At 30.5% G+C, this 15,633-nt stretch overlaps 1 protein-coding gene across 1 annotated transcript; it reads left to right on the forward strand.

Annotated features, from left to right (window-relative positions):
- Positions 1 to 4,729: 4,729 nt before the first annotated feature.
- On the forward strand, positions 4,730 to 8,737 carry LOC130967866 (4-coumarate--CoA ligase CCL1-like). Its single transcript, XM_057892905.1, has 4 exons — positions 4,730 to 5,792; positions 6,782 to 6,977; positions 7,918 to 8,131; positions 8,214 to 8,737. The coding sequence occupies exons 1-4, from the start codon at positions 4,770 to 4,772 to the stop codon at positions 8,437 to 8,439; spliced, it is 1,659 nt and encodes a 552-aa protein (XP_057748888.1). The 5' UTR covers positions 4,730 to 4,769; the 3' UTR covers positions 8,440 to 8,737.
- The last annotated feature ends 6,896 nt before the right edge of the window (positions 8,738 to 15,633 follow it).

Consider the following 15,633-nt stretch of genomic DNA (forward strand, 5'->3'; position numbering starts at 1 on the left):
AGCAAAAAAGTGAGAGCTGTGTGTAGAGTAAGGAAATGTCCATGACTGGTATATGCCTGAAGAGACCATGAAGATACTTGTTGGCAGATAAAAACATTCAACAATGATCATACTTGTGCTAGAAAGGACAGAAATAGGGCTGCCAACCGTAATTGGGTGTGTAGTAAATTGGTTAAAAAAGTTAAAAAGTACCCAAACTTCAGGCATTGTGAAGCAATGACATATTTCAAGACAAAATTTGATCTTACTTTGAATAAGAATTCAATTTCTAGGGCATTGTGTGATGCAAGAGGTATCGTATATGGTGATGAAAAAAAACAGTACATAATGGTGCGAGACTTTGGTCTGACATTGCTAAAAGCCAATCCTAGATCAACTATCCAGATTGCAACCATTCCTCAACCAGATGGGACAATGATATTTGATAAAATGTATGTATGTTTAAGTGGCCGTAGGGATGTGTTCAAAGCTGGATGTAGGCTGTTGATTGGGTTAGACGATGCCTTTCTCAAGACTCAATTTGGTCGCCAAATTCTATTCGCAGTTGGACAGGATGCCAATCATCATATATATGTCATAGCCTGAGCAGTTGTTGATGTAGAAAACAAAGAAAATTGGAAGTGGTTCCTCGAGTTACTTCACCAAGACTTAGGACACTATAAAGACAATGGATGGTGCTTCATATCCGACATGCAGAAGGTAACAGTTACATAAGATTTTCAATGTTTGAGCTATAATTATTACTGTAACGTATATGATTCTGAATATGTTTAGACTACACTGTTTGTGCTTTATACATATGATTCTTAATATACTTGATATCATGTATTGTTGTTGTGTGATTTGACTTGGACTGACATGATGCACAATAATAAAAATTTAGGAACTGCTATGTATATAATTGTTGAATGTGAAGGACCTTTATGAGGAGTCGTACTGAAAGTGAGGGATTGTTATGGGGATCGATAATATGAGATTATGACATTGATTTTCGTGGCAGGGTCTAATTCCTGCTATGCAGGAGGTGATGCCTAGAGTACATCACCGATTTTAGTATTGTTGTCTAAATATTTTCATATTTGCTGCATTCTTGTAGAAATTTTCTGTGTACATGCATGTGTTGCCTTGTCTAGGGTGAATAAGTCCCCAGAAAATTTTTGTCATCCATTGGTGACTATGGAATCATACAAGGCAACATATAACCATCACATAAATCCAATACCTGGACAACCGCTGTGGGAGATTTCAGAATTTAATAAGCCACGTGCACCCAAAGGTTAAGCGATCACCAGGAAAATTAAAGATGAAAAGAAGAATGGATTCGGATAAAAAATATGGAGGAGGCAAGAGATCGCGGCTAGATACTAAGAACAACGACAACACTCATTTGAAAAGGCAGCTTGAAAAATTTACTTGCAGTTATTGTGGTGATAAAGGTCACACCAAAAAAGGTTGCAAAAATAAGAGATTGGCTGATGCAGGAGCTGTTGCTGCTGCTGCACCTGCTGCTGTGGCTAAGGCTGAGGCTACTGCAAAAAACAAAGAGGGCGAAAGAGGAGGTGATCCACCAACCGACCAAACATGTGTTGCTACCTCTGATGGAACGAACCAACAAGGTGAAGTAGGAAATGTACAACTTATTGATTCAGCACATATTGCTTCAGCAACCAGTGATGTCCAACTAGTCGAGCTCGAGTTGTCTCAACCTACCTGTTTTGAACAAAAGAATTCTCAGCAGGTAAAAATGTAAATGCCATTGTTATATCATAACCTATTACTGTATTTTGACTTTGGAACCTGAATATTTTTACATGATATAGGTTGCTGAAAATATAAGGCCTACAAAGTTGCCGGCAAGAAGAAGAAGTTCTTCACCACCGAATTCTATCACAGTCAATCCATTGCAGGGTGCTAGCTCACGAACAACATCAAGAAAGGCAAGTTTAATGAAGTTTGTGCATACTCCCGGTTTCAAAGCACCAATGAAAGAGACTTGAATAAATTAGTTAGATGTGTTTAGGGAGGTTATGAAAATTAGTATGTGGCATTAAGTCTTTAATGTTTTGTTAAAATTTAGACAATGACTACTAAGATTAGTCCTGGTTATTTTGATATCACAGTGGATCTTTTGATGTTAATATTCTTGATGCTTGGTTATGCATCTTTTTTGTTCAACTATGATAACTAATTTAATATAAAATCTGGTTCGTTGGTTGAACTTGCTTATTGTAATCCTATTTAAATATAACTCAATTTTGTTGAATCATGTGTAAGTCACAGGAATACCACAAATTAAATTATTCATTCCATTCAAATATTTTTACACAATACATATTCCATTACATTACATTACATATGAATCCTTCCACAATTTTTTCTTCAGAATTTGTTACACATCACTAACAAAAACACTACCATCATAAACACAGCTACCATCAACAAATGTATCATGAATTTTTGACTTCTTACATCATCTTCCAACCTCCCAACCCTCCATGCTAGGTTCATCTTCATTCTACCATTGACTCTATCAGAATCTGCTATTCCAGTATTTTTCTCTTCTCCAATGTTAGCCCAAACAAACATACCACACAAAGTTTTTCTCTTTGTCTAAAATGAACCAACAAAAGATGATAAAATGAAGTAAGCAAGAACAAATGAACAAAATATCATATATTTAACTTACATTATAATTGGGACATCCAAAAAATGGCTTGTTTGGATTTGATTCTATTCCAGACCATCGCAAAACTGGATGGTAACCACACCCACACCATTCCGGCACCCTCGCACTTCTGTTCTGGCTTTGTGACCTGGCCTAGTTACCGCTTGAAGGAGAGTGAATCGAGCTTCCAGCTGCGGTACTTCCACCACCCACTATGGTGTTGCAACTAATAGCAACAAATGACGAAGATTTAAGAGGAAGAAGAGCAACAACAACAACAAAAAGATAACGAAGAATAAGAAGACAACAGGAAGAAAGACGAAAATTGAAGAAGAACCTAACTCAGATAAATGAGAAAAAATAGGGTTTTGGGGACCAAATTGGGTACAAATACAACTCTCGCCACGTCAGCTATCCGTTGCAGGGTCCAGCGTGCCAGAGAGGGTGCCACTATGGCACTCCGTTTGCTAAGTCATCACCGGAAAGGGCTGAGGGACCACATTGGTGCCCGGAACTAAATTTGGAGGACCAATATAGATAATTTTAAATCTCGAGGACTAAAATGAGTAATCGCGTGAATTTCAGAGACCAAAATAGAAATTTAGTCCATCTATATGGCTTGCAATTGCTTATGTAATTCTAGTATTATACTATGTTAAGATGATTACAGTAATTATAATATTTTAGAAAGTATTGTTGAAATTAAAGTAATGTTTTTAAAAAATATTAATAAAAAACTTTTAAAATATAAAAAATGACTTTAATTTTAACAATATTTATATAATCACTATAGATATCATAATATAATTATATTAAAATTGACTACGGGTGTTCATGGATTGGATTTGATCTGCATATCCGCAGTGTTTATTCGAATCTGAGCTGAAAATTACGGATATGAATCTGATCCGCAAGGCTATCGGATCGGATTATTCGGATCCGCACACTAACAGGATTTTGTGTAGGTTTCCGCATATATGTGTATCCGTAAAAATAGAAAAATAAATAAGTAAATATTTTTTATGTTTTATTTTAACTAATAATTATCAAATATATTGTATTATTTTAATTTATTATTTAAAAAATAGAAAAAATAAATTTTATTGATATTTTTTAATAAAAATAAGCTTTTAAAAATATTTTTTGTTTTATGAATATATCCGATATTCGATCGAATCGAATCGAAACTTAAAACCTGCGATATTCAATCTGATTCGATACGGTAATTTCAATACGGATTGAATTAAAATTTTGACTATATCTAATTCGATTCAATTGCGTTCACCCTAAAATTGACTGGATAGAAATTACAGTTTTTATGTTCTTAATTTTTTTAAAAAGTTAATATAGATTATTTAAAATATATAATTTGTTGAAATTTGTAATGAAAAGTCAAACATATGTAACCAAGTTTAGTAAATAAAACGTGGGCATAGTATTATTTAATTATTAATTTCATATATACAATAATTCATATATTTGTAATAAATTAATTATTAATTTATAATAAATAATCCGTTAAAAAAATACATTAATATATTATTATTTATGATTTTTATAATATTTAAAAAGTAATATTTAACTTAAAAAAATTAAAAATAAATTTTAATTTTAAAAATAAATTATATTTAATATTTAAAATTTATTATAAAAAATTAAATTAAACACTAAATTACATGCATAGAATTCATCGTATTACTGAATTAGTTTATGAGTTATAAGAATATGTGACAAAAGAAGTGACGCTACAATGAGGTCCATGATGACGGCGCTGGGGCCTGAGAGTGGAACCCAGCCATTTACAATGAGTCAAAGAAAGCACTAATAAGATACTGTTCTACTAACTTTTCTGAAATGACCATGTAAATATTTCTTACCTCATTTTACATATTTCCAACCGGGGTTGCATTTCCTTTCACTTATACTTTGACCAGGTAGTTAATTCAATACTCGATACTCACACTGTCACAGATTTAAAAAATAATTTCCCTTGAAAAATACCAAAAGAGCCACCAACCCCCCTTCCCCCATGAGCTATATAATAAACGCACACACCACTATTATCACTATCCCAAACCAACACAAACAAATTAAACCATCGAAAATGGAATCTGCTACAGCCGCTCCCACTCAACAAGAATTCATCTTCCGATCCAAGCTTCCTGACATTCCCATCCCCACCCACCTTCCTCTCCATTCTTACTGCTTTCAGAATCTTCCACTCTTCCATGACCGCCCATGCCTCATCGACGCCGAAACCGCCACCACGTTAACCTACGCCGACGTCCACCTCGCCACCCGCCGCATCTCCGCCGGCCTCCACTCCATCGGCATCCGCAAGGGTGACGTCATCATGCTCGTCCTCCGCAACTGCCCCGAATTCGCCCTCGCTTTCCTTGGCGCCTCCCGCTGCGGCACCCCCGTCACGACCGCCAACCCCTTCTACACTCCCGCCGAGCTGGCCAAGCAAGCCACCGCCACCAAAACTAAGCTCATCATAACGCAATCCGCTTACGTCGAGAAATTCAAAGAGTACCTGGAAACAAACAACAACGACGTCAAGATCATGTGCATTGATGGTTCCCCTGAAGAATCACAGGACACTAGTGTTCTGCACTTTTCCCTTCTCACAAATTCCAATGAAAACGACGAGCCTGAAGTTAACATCACCCCCGACGATCTCGTGGCGATCCCATTCTCCTCCGGGACATCGGGGCTGCCAAAGGGGGTGATGTTAACGCACAGCAACCTGGTTACCACGGTGGCGCAACTTGTTGACGGCGAGAATCCTCATCAGTACACGCACAGCGAGGACGTTCTCCTCTGCGTGCTGCCAATGTTTCACATATACGCACTGAACTCGATCTTGTTATGTGGTATTCGAGCGGGTGCGGCGGTTCTGATCGTGCAGAAGTTTGAGATAACGACTCTGATGGAGTTGATAGAGAAGTACAGGGTGACGGTGGCGTCTCTGGTGCCGCCGATAGTGTTGGCGGTGGTGAAGAGTGGGGATACTCACAGGTATGATCTGTCTTCGATTCGTGGGGTGATATCAGGTGCCGCTCCCATGGGAATGGAGCTTCAGGAAGCTGTCAAGGCTAGGCTTCCCCATGCCACTCTCGGACAGGTTAATATTAATTTATTATTAATTAATAGTAATTATTAATGGGTCAACTACAATTTACGCTACTAATTTCTTTCCGGAGAAAGTCTAGCACGGCAATTTTATTAAATTTTGGCCGTAACCAGCAACACTTCTACTAAAGAAATAATTTTATTAAAAGTTTTCTAAAAAAGGAATATATTCATTTCTAGTTCCATGCTTTTATAACTCTATCACTATTGTTCTATATATATATATTAAATTGTACTTCTATTAAGGATTTTCTAATTGAGCTATTGGACTCATGTTTACTCATTACATTAACCATTATTTTTATACGGAAATATCTCTATTTAAGTACATAATAATATGCCATTATTTACGCTACTGATTTCTTCTAACAATGGAATTAAAGATTTCTCTAGAAAATATGGTTTTGATATTTTTAATAGAGGAGAATGGATTTTCCAATAAAAAAAATTGGATGGCGTGGAGTGTTTAATCTAATCATTCATCATTATTTCTCTTATTTATTTCTAATTCCACTTGGTAAAAAATCACACCGTATTTTGTCAAGTGTTAAAAAAACTAAAACCCATTTCCTCAATAGAGTAATCATTGAAAATTTTAAAATAAAATAAAAAACAGCTAAACAATTTAATATATTTACATAACTCAATTATGTTAACCATTATTTTTTAATTTGGATCCTCTAAATTTTAAAATTTATTTTAAAGATAAAATATGATCTATCACTATTTATTTCATAGGTGGAAGACTAAGAGAAAATATATAAAAAAAATATTTAATAGTGAGAGATCTCACTTTATCCAATGAAAATCGAAAATTTAGATGATCTGAATTCTATTATTTTTAGGCCAAGATATCCCTATTTGAGTACATACGTTGTTTTAATATGCCATGATTCTCTTGTATATAAAATTGTATTTTTTATGTTAAGATTTTGATTAGTGATAGGTAATGTATAGATTTGATTTGATTATGATACACAGGGCTATGGGATGACAGAAGCGGGGCCACTTGCCATAAGCTTAGCATTTGCAAAGGAACCATTCAACGTTAAATCAGGTGCATGCGGCTCCGTCGTTAGAAACGCTGAGATGAAAATCGTCGACACTGACACTGGTACTTCCCTTCCACCTAACAAACCCGGTGAAATTTGCATTCGAGGCACTAAAGTCATGAAAGGTATACGATACTATCTATTATTCATCATCTCTACATGCATCTTAGTAGCTTCTACCCAAATATAATGGACAACACTAGCAAACCCATTATATATAATCAATTAATCATCATCATACTATGCATTCTAATAATTAGTTAAGAATGTGATACTTTACCACCTAAGGGCCAAACGTAATGCTTTAGATATGTAACAATAATTAACACAACTGAAACAAAAAGTTTACTCGGAGATAAGTGATGTGGTCACATCGCATCTCTATGGGGGTTGTCATTTTCTCGTAGTAGAAGATGCGCACTATACATACCATAGTCTAATGTGGGGTAGTTGTAAGTTTGGTGGAACAAAGTGGGTGGGTTTGGATTTGTATTGTAATAATTAAATATTTCATGTTTGTGGCTACGGGCTACCAAAACAAAAGAAAACTGATGAGGACGTGATCACTGTACGTAATATACCAAGTTATGAGGGCTTCCACGTAAAGCACCTTTCATACTCACCAACCACAACTTCTGTGTATTGGTGCTTCCATTATACTCAACACACTGGAATAAGAGAAATGCTAAAAAATCATCAAAATTTATTTTTTATTATTATATTATTAAATTTATAAATTAAAAAAATTGAATTAATAATTAAATAATTCGTGAAATAATTAGCATTTTCTAATAACATAGCTCAATAGATGATCCAGGAGACCAAACTTGTAAGCGTTGTCAAAGGCTGAATTTGTTCAAAGTTGTAGGTGAAGTAAGTGTTGATTGGATAACCTATTTTTAGTCAACATCCTCACCTAACTCATCTTAAGTAGTTTGGGCCCACCTGTCTTACAATCGTCATCATATATATATATATATATGCCAATGCCACATGGCATAAGTTCTTAAAAAAGTCTTATTTTTAATTTGTTACGTAATTAATGATATGATTTAATTTGGGTAGGGTACCTGAATGACCGAGAGGCGACGGAGAGAACCATAGACAAAGAAGGATGGTTACACACGGGTGACATTGGTTACATTGATGATGATGATGAGCTCTTCATCGTTGATCGCTTGAAGGAGCTTATCAAATACAAAGGATACCAAGTGGCACCTGCTGAGCTGGAATCTTTGTTGATTGCCCACCCAAACATCTCTGATGCCGCTGTTGTACCGTAAGTTTTTTACCCTACCTACTCCACTAAAAGGCTCTTACTCTCATAATACTCTGTTTGACTTTTTTTTAATTACATTCAGGCTGAAAGATGAAGTTGCTGGAGAAGTACCAGTTGCATTTGTTGTGAGATCAAATGGTTCTAATATCACCGAGGATGAAATCAAGAAATATATTTCTAAACAGGTGGTATTTTACAAGAGAATAAACAGAGTGTTCTTCACTGAAAGTATTCCAAAAGCAGCGTCAGGTAAAATTCTGAGGAAGGTATTAACAGCAAGGCTTAACGAAGGTTTGGTGACCAATTAGCTAGCTATATATTGGTCTTGGTCAAACAAGGTCAACGTAACCACGTACAAAAGAGGCCGTCCTCCTATTAATTTGTTTTTGTTTGTATGTTTGTATTTTCATGACATCATCAATCACATAATTCAAATCTTGTATTATAATCCATATATATATATATGTATGGTATAATGGTAATTTCATAGTTGCGCTATCATACAAGGACTACAACAACACATACATAGGTCAAGACACCGTACTCCAATTGCAGCTTGTGCACATGTATGTAATACAGTACAATTCATCATCTTTAGTCAGAGAAGTATTGAAAATCATAACTCTATACCAAAAACTTACTTCACAAAAACAAGATAAAAAAAATGAATTATATAGTAAAAATATAAGTTTACAGATTTTTTTTTTATGTGATGAAAAAAAAATTGAAAATACGTAGCACTCATATTTTGAATATTAATAAAATAATAAAAAATAACTATAAAAAAATTATATTCTTTTTCTGTACAATCTAGCAGAGTGTCCAAAAAAAATCACCAATCTCTTTTATTGACAAAATGACGTACATCAAGTCTACGGACCATCCATTTCATACAGTGGATCCAATTTTTTGTTTGGACGTGGGTTGGATCCAACTTAAAGTTAAGGCCTACTTAGTAATCCAGTGCAAGACCCAATTAGACTCTCAACAAAAATGGCTTTGTGAAGAAGAGTTATGCTGTTTAGTGTTTACGAATTTTACCTTAACAAACACATTTTAGGATCATGACAAAAAAAAAATACATTTTAGGATTACTCATCTTGTTGGAAAAAAAAAGTCAGAAAACTAATCTCCTCCAATAAATTGTGTGCTCATTGGTTAGCTCAAAACAGCATCAAGTACAAAGACGACTTTTTTTTTTTTTTTTTATAAAAGATAGAAGACTAAAACTCGCAACCTCTTAATTGAGTATGGAGAGATTATGCCATTTGAGCTATTAGTCGTTGACAAGTACAAAGACGACTTTTACTTCTTAGATTTCTCACATTTAGATCTTCAGCTACTTACTGAGTGATGATGTTAAAGGGGACACCCCAGAACCTTAAGTCATATATATTTTTTTTCCTTGGCTTTAGTCCCCATTACCTTACCAAAATAAGTTATTGTGTGACAACCAATATAGAACATCATTAAAATATAACAGATATATTAAAAATAAATTAAATTATATATATTTCTATACAAATACATAATATCAAATTTTAGTAAGTAAATAGTATTTTTTATTGTTTAAATGCAATGTCTTTAAAATAATCCTATCTTTTCAAGTGATTGAGTTAAATAAACTTGCAATATTCGACTATTCAATATTCACATATAAAAAAATTAATTATGTTATGTATACACTAAAATCAATTACTAGTATAAAATATATATTAAAAATAGTTAAATAATATATATATTTATACATAAATATACAATGTCTAATTTTAGTGACTGATTTTAGTGTACAAATAATATTTTTATAAAAAAAATACTATTGACCAATAAAATTTATTACTTTTTGTCAATATTAGTCAATTTTAAATACGAAAGACTAAATTTAAAATTTTAATAATATAAAAATAAAATATTAACTCTAAATATTTAATATAGATAAAAAATGTTGAGCTTCTAATATTTTTTTAACTCAAAAATCAAAATAAAACAATCAGATGGTACAATACAAACATAACACAAGGACGGACTTAAATTCTAAAATACTGTGTAATTCGTGTTTCCACTTTCCATCGTTTCGTCTCTCTACTTTTTCCATAAAACAATAAACCATAAAGTAAAGACTAACCTCTAACCTATATCTTTCCGCTAATTTGTTCCAAAATTATGCTGGAAAAGTTTAGACATTTTCAATAAGCTTGCACTAGAAAAGGACACCCACGAATACTTTCACTATTTGCTTTTGTGTTTGACGTTTTTTTGAAGGGAAAGTATGAGGAGCCAATGAAATATTTATACAATGCGTACAATAGAGGTTTATGGAGTATTAGAGATATAATCATTAGTGTTATTTTTTTTCATCAGCTGAAACTTTTTGCATGAGTAGTATTATGATATGGTATTAGAGTACTAGATCTGAAAGGTCAATGGCTTATTGTACACATTATACAAATAGTCCATTGTCTTCCTAGCGAGATCTTTTTTTAAATGCATGGTTTTTGTTTGTAATTTTCATAAGGTGATTTTTTTTCTTTTTTCCTCATACGTGGAACAAATTTGCAACAACACCTCCCATTGCAGTTGAAAGGGAGAGATGAATGGTGTCGCAGTAGTTAAGTGTTAAGTGGTAACACCTCATTTTCCAATATCATAGTCCATCATACTATCTTTAGTTTGGAGTCAACTTTGTGTAACTCTTCTCTGTCTGCCACCTATAATAATTCATTCTTTCGTTACAATCCGCATAAACTTACTTCCCCAATTCCCTCTCCTTAGCCATCCTTATTTCGAAACATTCCCAAGTGCTCCATCTTAATTATAATAAGAGCCAAGAGAATTAGTAAGAATAAGGAATAACTCGTATATATTTACAAACATATCAATCAAACAATAATGTGTGGATGATAGTGAATTAGAGTTGTAAAAAGTCTCTACTTTAGCTGCACTTGAAAGTTTTCTTTTATAAAAAAGAAGTAAAGTAACAAATAAATCACTTAAAATTTATATTTCGAATAAATTAATTTATTTTAAAAAAATATCAATGAAGTTTTTTATAATAGTAAACGTGTACAAATTAATTTAAATTAAGATCTTCTATTATAATTATAAGGGCTAATTTAGAAGTAGTGTGTTATATTTGTTATTATAAAAAATTTTATTGATGTTTTTTAGAAATTAATCTCTCTAAAATATAAATTTTAAAAGATTTATTTGTTTTAAAAAAATATTTTTTATAAAAAAAATTTTAAATATACCAGATATGCTAATATTTTAATAATTTTAATTATTAATCTTAATTATAAAAAATATATAAAATATATATTAATTATAATCAACATCTTATATATATATTACCAATGAATTATACCTCAAATAACATAATTTTTCCATTATACTCATTTAAGAAGTCACAAATTCGAATATCCCTATTTTTGGTAAAAAAAAAATTCGATGTCTTATTAAAGATTACTGAAATAAAATATTTTAGGTAAATTTAAAAATTTTCATATTTTTTATACACAACCACAACCACTATAGAAATATTAATAATATGTCCACATGCACTTGACCTAATCAAGTAGTAGGTAGGTGGCTATCTATTGGCAGAAACAAGTAGATATGGTCCACAACTTTTGCACTCTTGTTCGACGACTTTACTATGTACCAAAATGTATGTCCTGAAAGTATGTTCAATTTATGAAACATCATGAGACCAATAACGATCAAGAGAAGGTGGGAATTCACATACATAGTAAAAAAACGCACAGTATACAGAATATCTTTATTGTAAAGAATAACCAAAAAAGAAAGAAAGAATAAGGGACTCATTGATTTTTCTTTCATTCTGTATCTCTGTATTGTTAAAATATATATGGAAGCAACCATCTCAAGAAAATGATTGTCCTATTAGACATTTCAAATAGTTCGAGTATCACGAGTCTAAGAAAATGCTTATTCGATTCGACTCTATTTCAATTGATGAGTTAAATGAATTCACTTATTTATTTTTTATTCTTATTAAAAAAATAATATATTATATAATTTTAGCATATTTTAGCTAATATTTATATAAGTTGAGAACTTTTATCATACATTGATATATTTTTATACTAAATCAATTAAAATCTAAAAATTTAATTAATAAATTAATATTATAATAACAAGAGAGTTTATGTATTTCTTTTTTTTTTATAAAAAAAGATAAATGAAGCAACTCATCGTCATATATATCCACTCAAGTAGAATAATCCATTTGCTTTGACATTATTGATTTCTCAAATATATGTTTCAGCGTTGATTTAAATGTATACCGTCCTGTGTAGGGGTTGAATTTGAGTTTCAAGTCCTAACTAGATATAGGACTGTACCCACCACATTGCATTGGAAGACATTTTTGAAAAATATGTAAAAAAAACTAAAAGATTTTAATTCAAGTGACGAGAGAATGTTTGTGGCAAAATAACACTTGAATATATAGTTAAGTAGTGTCGGTATGAATAATCTAGTCCACTTAATTCTGTAATATTATCATTTTAAAATTTTGATAGTTATAATTTAACATAAAATCTCTTATTTAATTTATTTATGAGTTTTCAAATAAGCATAGAAAAATTCAATATTAATAAATACAAACTAATGAGTTCACATAATGGATTAAATATTATATATGCTAATTAAAGAAATTATTTTACTAATAAGGAGTTAATATAGATTAAAAAATTCGGAGAACTAAGTTAATTTTAAACTAAGGTTTTACCCTTTCAAGAAAACAGCTATGAAGTAAAGACCGTTTTCATGCCTCAAAACCATATATAGCTAACAATGATGTAAAACCAAGATGGGGGCAAAAAAAGCACCATTACTGAAAACAAAAAAAAAATCAAAACTTGTTTTATTTAATATTTATTAATTATTATAATAATTAATAAACACTGTATAAAGTAAATTCTAGTTGATTTTGGCTTATTTTTTTGTTATCTAACATTTCAAAAAAGAACGAATTCAAATACGTGACGACACCTCCTAATTAATAATGTTTCGTAACACTTTGAAAATATTTGATAATCAAAATAAATTAATTAAAAATAGTTAAAATTTATTTTATTTAATATTTATTAATTATTATAATAATTTAATTGATAAATAAGATAAATTTTGACTTTTTTTTAGAAAAATATAGATAGACAATAAAAATACTAAACAATGTAAATAATAGATATATCGAATATTCAATTCATTAGTTGTGCAGATAGTTATCCTAATATTAAGATTTAAATAAATAATTTAGAGGTGTAATGTATTTTTATTTTATTTGACTAATTTTAGAATTTATTATTTATATTATTCACAAAAGTCATTATCTAACTAGCAAATTTTTTTTGTCTCTAGCATTAATTACCAGTAATATTTAACGAGAGTTACGTGTAGAATGCTTTGTATTATTAAGCATCTATAATTATTGATTAATAGCCAAGATACATAATGAAAATGACTCAATAATCATTATTACTTAATAGAAATCCTTAATATGTAATCTAGCAAGCCTAGTTAGCCCTACTGCCTTTTATTTTATGTTCAAAATGATAAAAGAAGCTAAGAATGATGCTTTGAAATGGAAATTAAATAACTTATCTCCATATTCCCTTTGCCACTTTTGTTATGATAAATACATACCTTTTTGGCAGTAAATAATGATGGGGATCCAATTATTTTAACTTGGTCATATAATTGGTCATAATTTCAGCTACAATAACTACATTTTCGTTGTAGTTTAGAAACGCATAAACGATTTTTTTTAATTATTATAACGATTTATAACTCAATAACTAAAGATTCTAATAAAACGACTACATCTTCAGTAACAATCTCTTATTTAAATAAGGTAATCTCTTTTCAGATAAGGATAGACTGAAAAAAAATCTTAAAAGGTTTACTTTTTAGAATTGTAAATGTTGGAGTGACTTTTTAGTTTTTACACATATTCCGTATTTTACTTTAACAAAATATATCTCTTCCGATAAAAAAAGAAATGAGCAATTTCATTTAAAATGAGCTATGAAGAAAATTAGAGTTTGGAGATAGATTATATTTTTATCCATAATATATATAAGATGAATTTTATTAAAAATATAATTATTTATGTATTTTGTTTATCAATTTCAATAAAAAAATATAGGTAACTAACAATATTGGTGAACAATGTGAACAATAGATATATCGGATATTTATTTCATTAGGTGTGCGGATGGTTATTCTAATATTAAGATTTAGGTGGATAATTTAAAAGTATAGTGTATTTTTTATTTTATTGATGGTTGTTCATATTGTTCAAAAAAATTATTGGTTATCTAACATAACCCATTTCAATAATATGATATAAAAAATTTTATGATTTAAAATTTTAGAGATTGATGTTACCAAAAAAGTTCAGTATAACATTAATAAAAATAAAAAAAAAAATTATGCAAAAAAATTCACGTAAAATAAAAGAAATTCTTGTGTAAAGAAATATATTATAAATATAATTATTTATATATTTTTTTTATTAGTTTAAACTTTTTTCAAAAGTAGATTCCTAACAGATTTATTTACTACTAGTATTAGTATAGTATTTATTCATAACAATGTGATGGAAGGAAAATATAGTTGATGATCTATCTCTTGATCATTTATTTTGAGAAGGATGGAAAACCAAATGTATGTGGAATATGTTCCTTTTTAGGTTGAATTAAAAGCCGTACTGTATGTGAGGCCGAAAATGGGAATACTCTCTGACTATATTGTCAGCCATGAAGCATTACAAACAAAATTAAAATGAAAATAAAGTGAATTGATGAAGGGCATGAAAAAGAAATAACATAGTAGTGTTAGTTCCATGAGTTTGCAAAGTGACGAGGCATGTTCACTTTGAAGTCTTATAATGATATCGTTTCATCACAAGTCAGAGCCCATATATATATGCCATCAACTAAAGTCGTCTAAAGCTGAGGAGCCATATATAATATTTCCATTAGAGGAACACAAAAGAGGTCCTCCATCATCCATATGTTGGTAGTAAAACAAGTAATAATGTCTTTCATTATTATTATTCAATTTATTCCTAGCTATATAACTATATATATACTTATTAAAATTACATCTTATTAACTATAACGAGATACATACGAAGTATGTATGTAGTGATGATGTATAGTTGAGTGGAGTATGAAAAAGTTCTAGGGTCAACAATTTAATTTATATTAATCAATATTTTTATTGACAGTTTAATAATTTAGTCTATCAATTTAATATTATATTTTTAATTAATATTTTTAAATATTAATAATTAATTATTAATAAAATTAATAATTTATGTTAATTTTATAATATTATTTGTGGTGTTAAAATGTTAAAAATTTAATGGGTCTTTTATTCAAGTTTTTTTTTTTAATTTAACTACTTTTAATATATCTTTAACGTCAGACACCCAAACATGCGTGATGTATCAATAAAATACCAATAAATTT

This window comes from Arachis stenosperma, chromosome 1 (assembly GCF_014773155.1).
Source record: "Arachis stenosperma cultivar V10309 chromosome 1, arast.V10309.gnm1.PFL2, whole genome shotgun sequence".
NCBI classification, from domain to species: domain Eukaryota; kingdom Viridiplantae; phylum Streptophyta; class Magnoliopsida; order Fabales; family Fabaceae; genus Arachis; species Arachis stenosperma.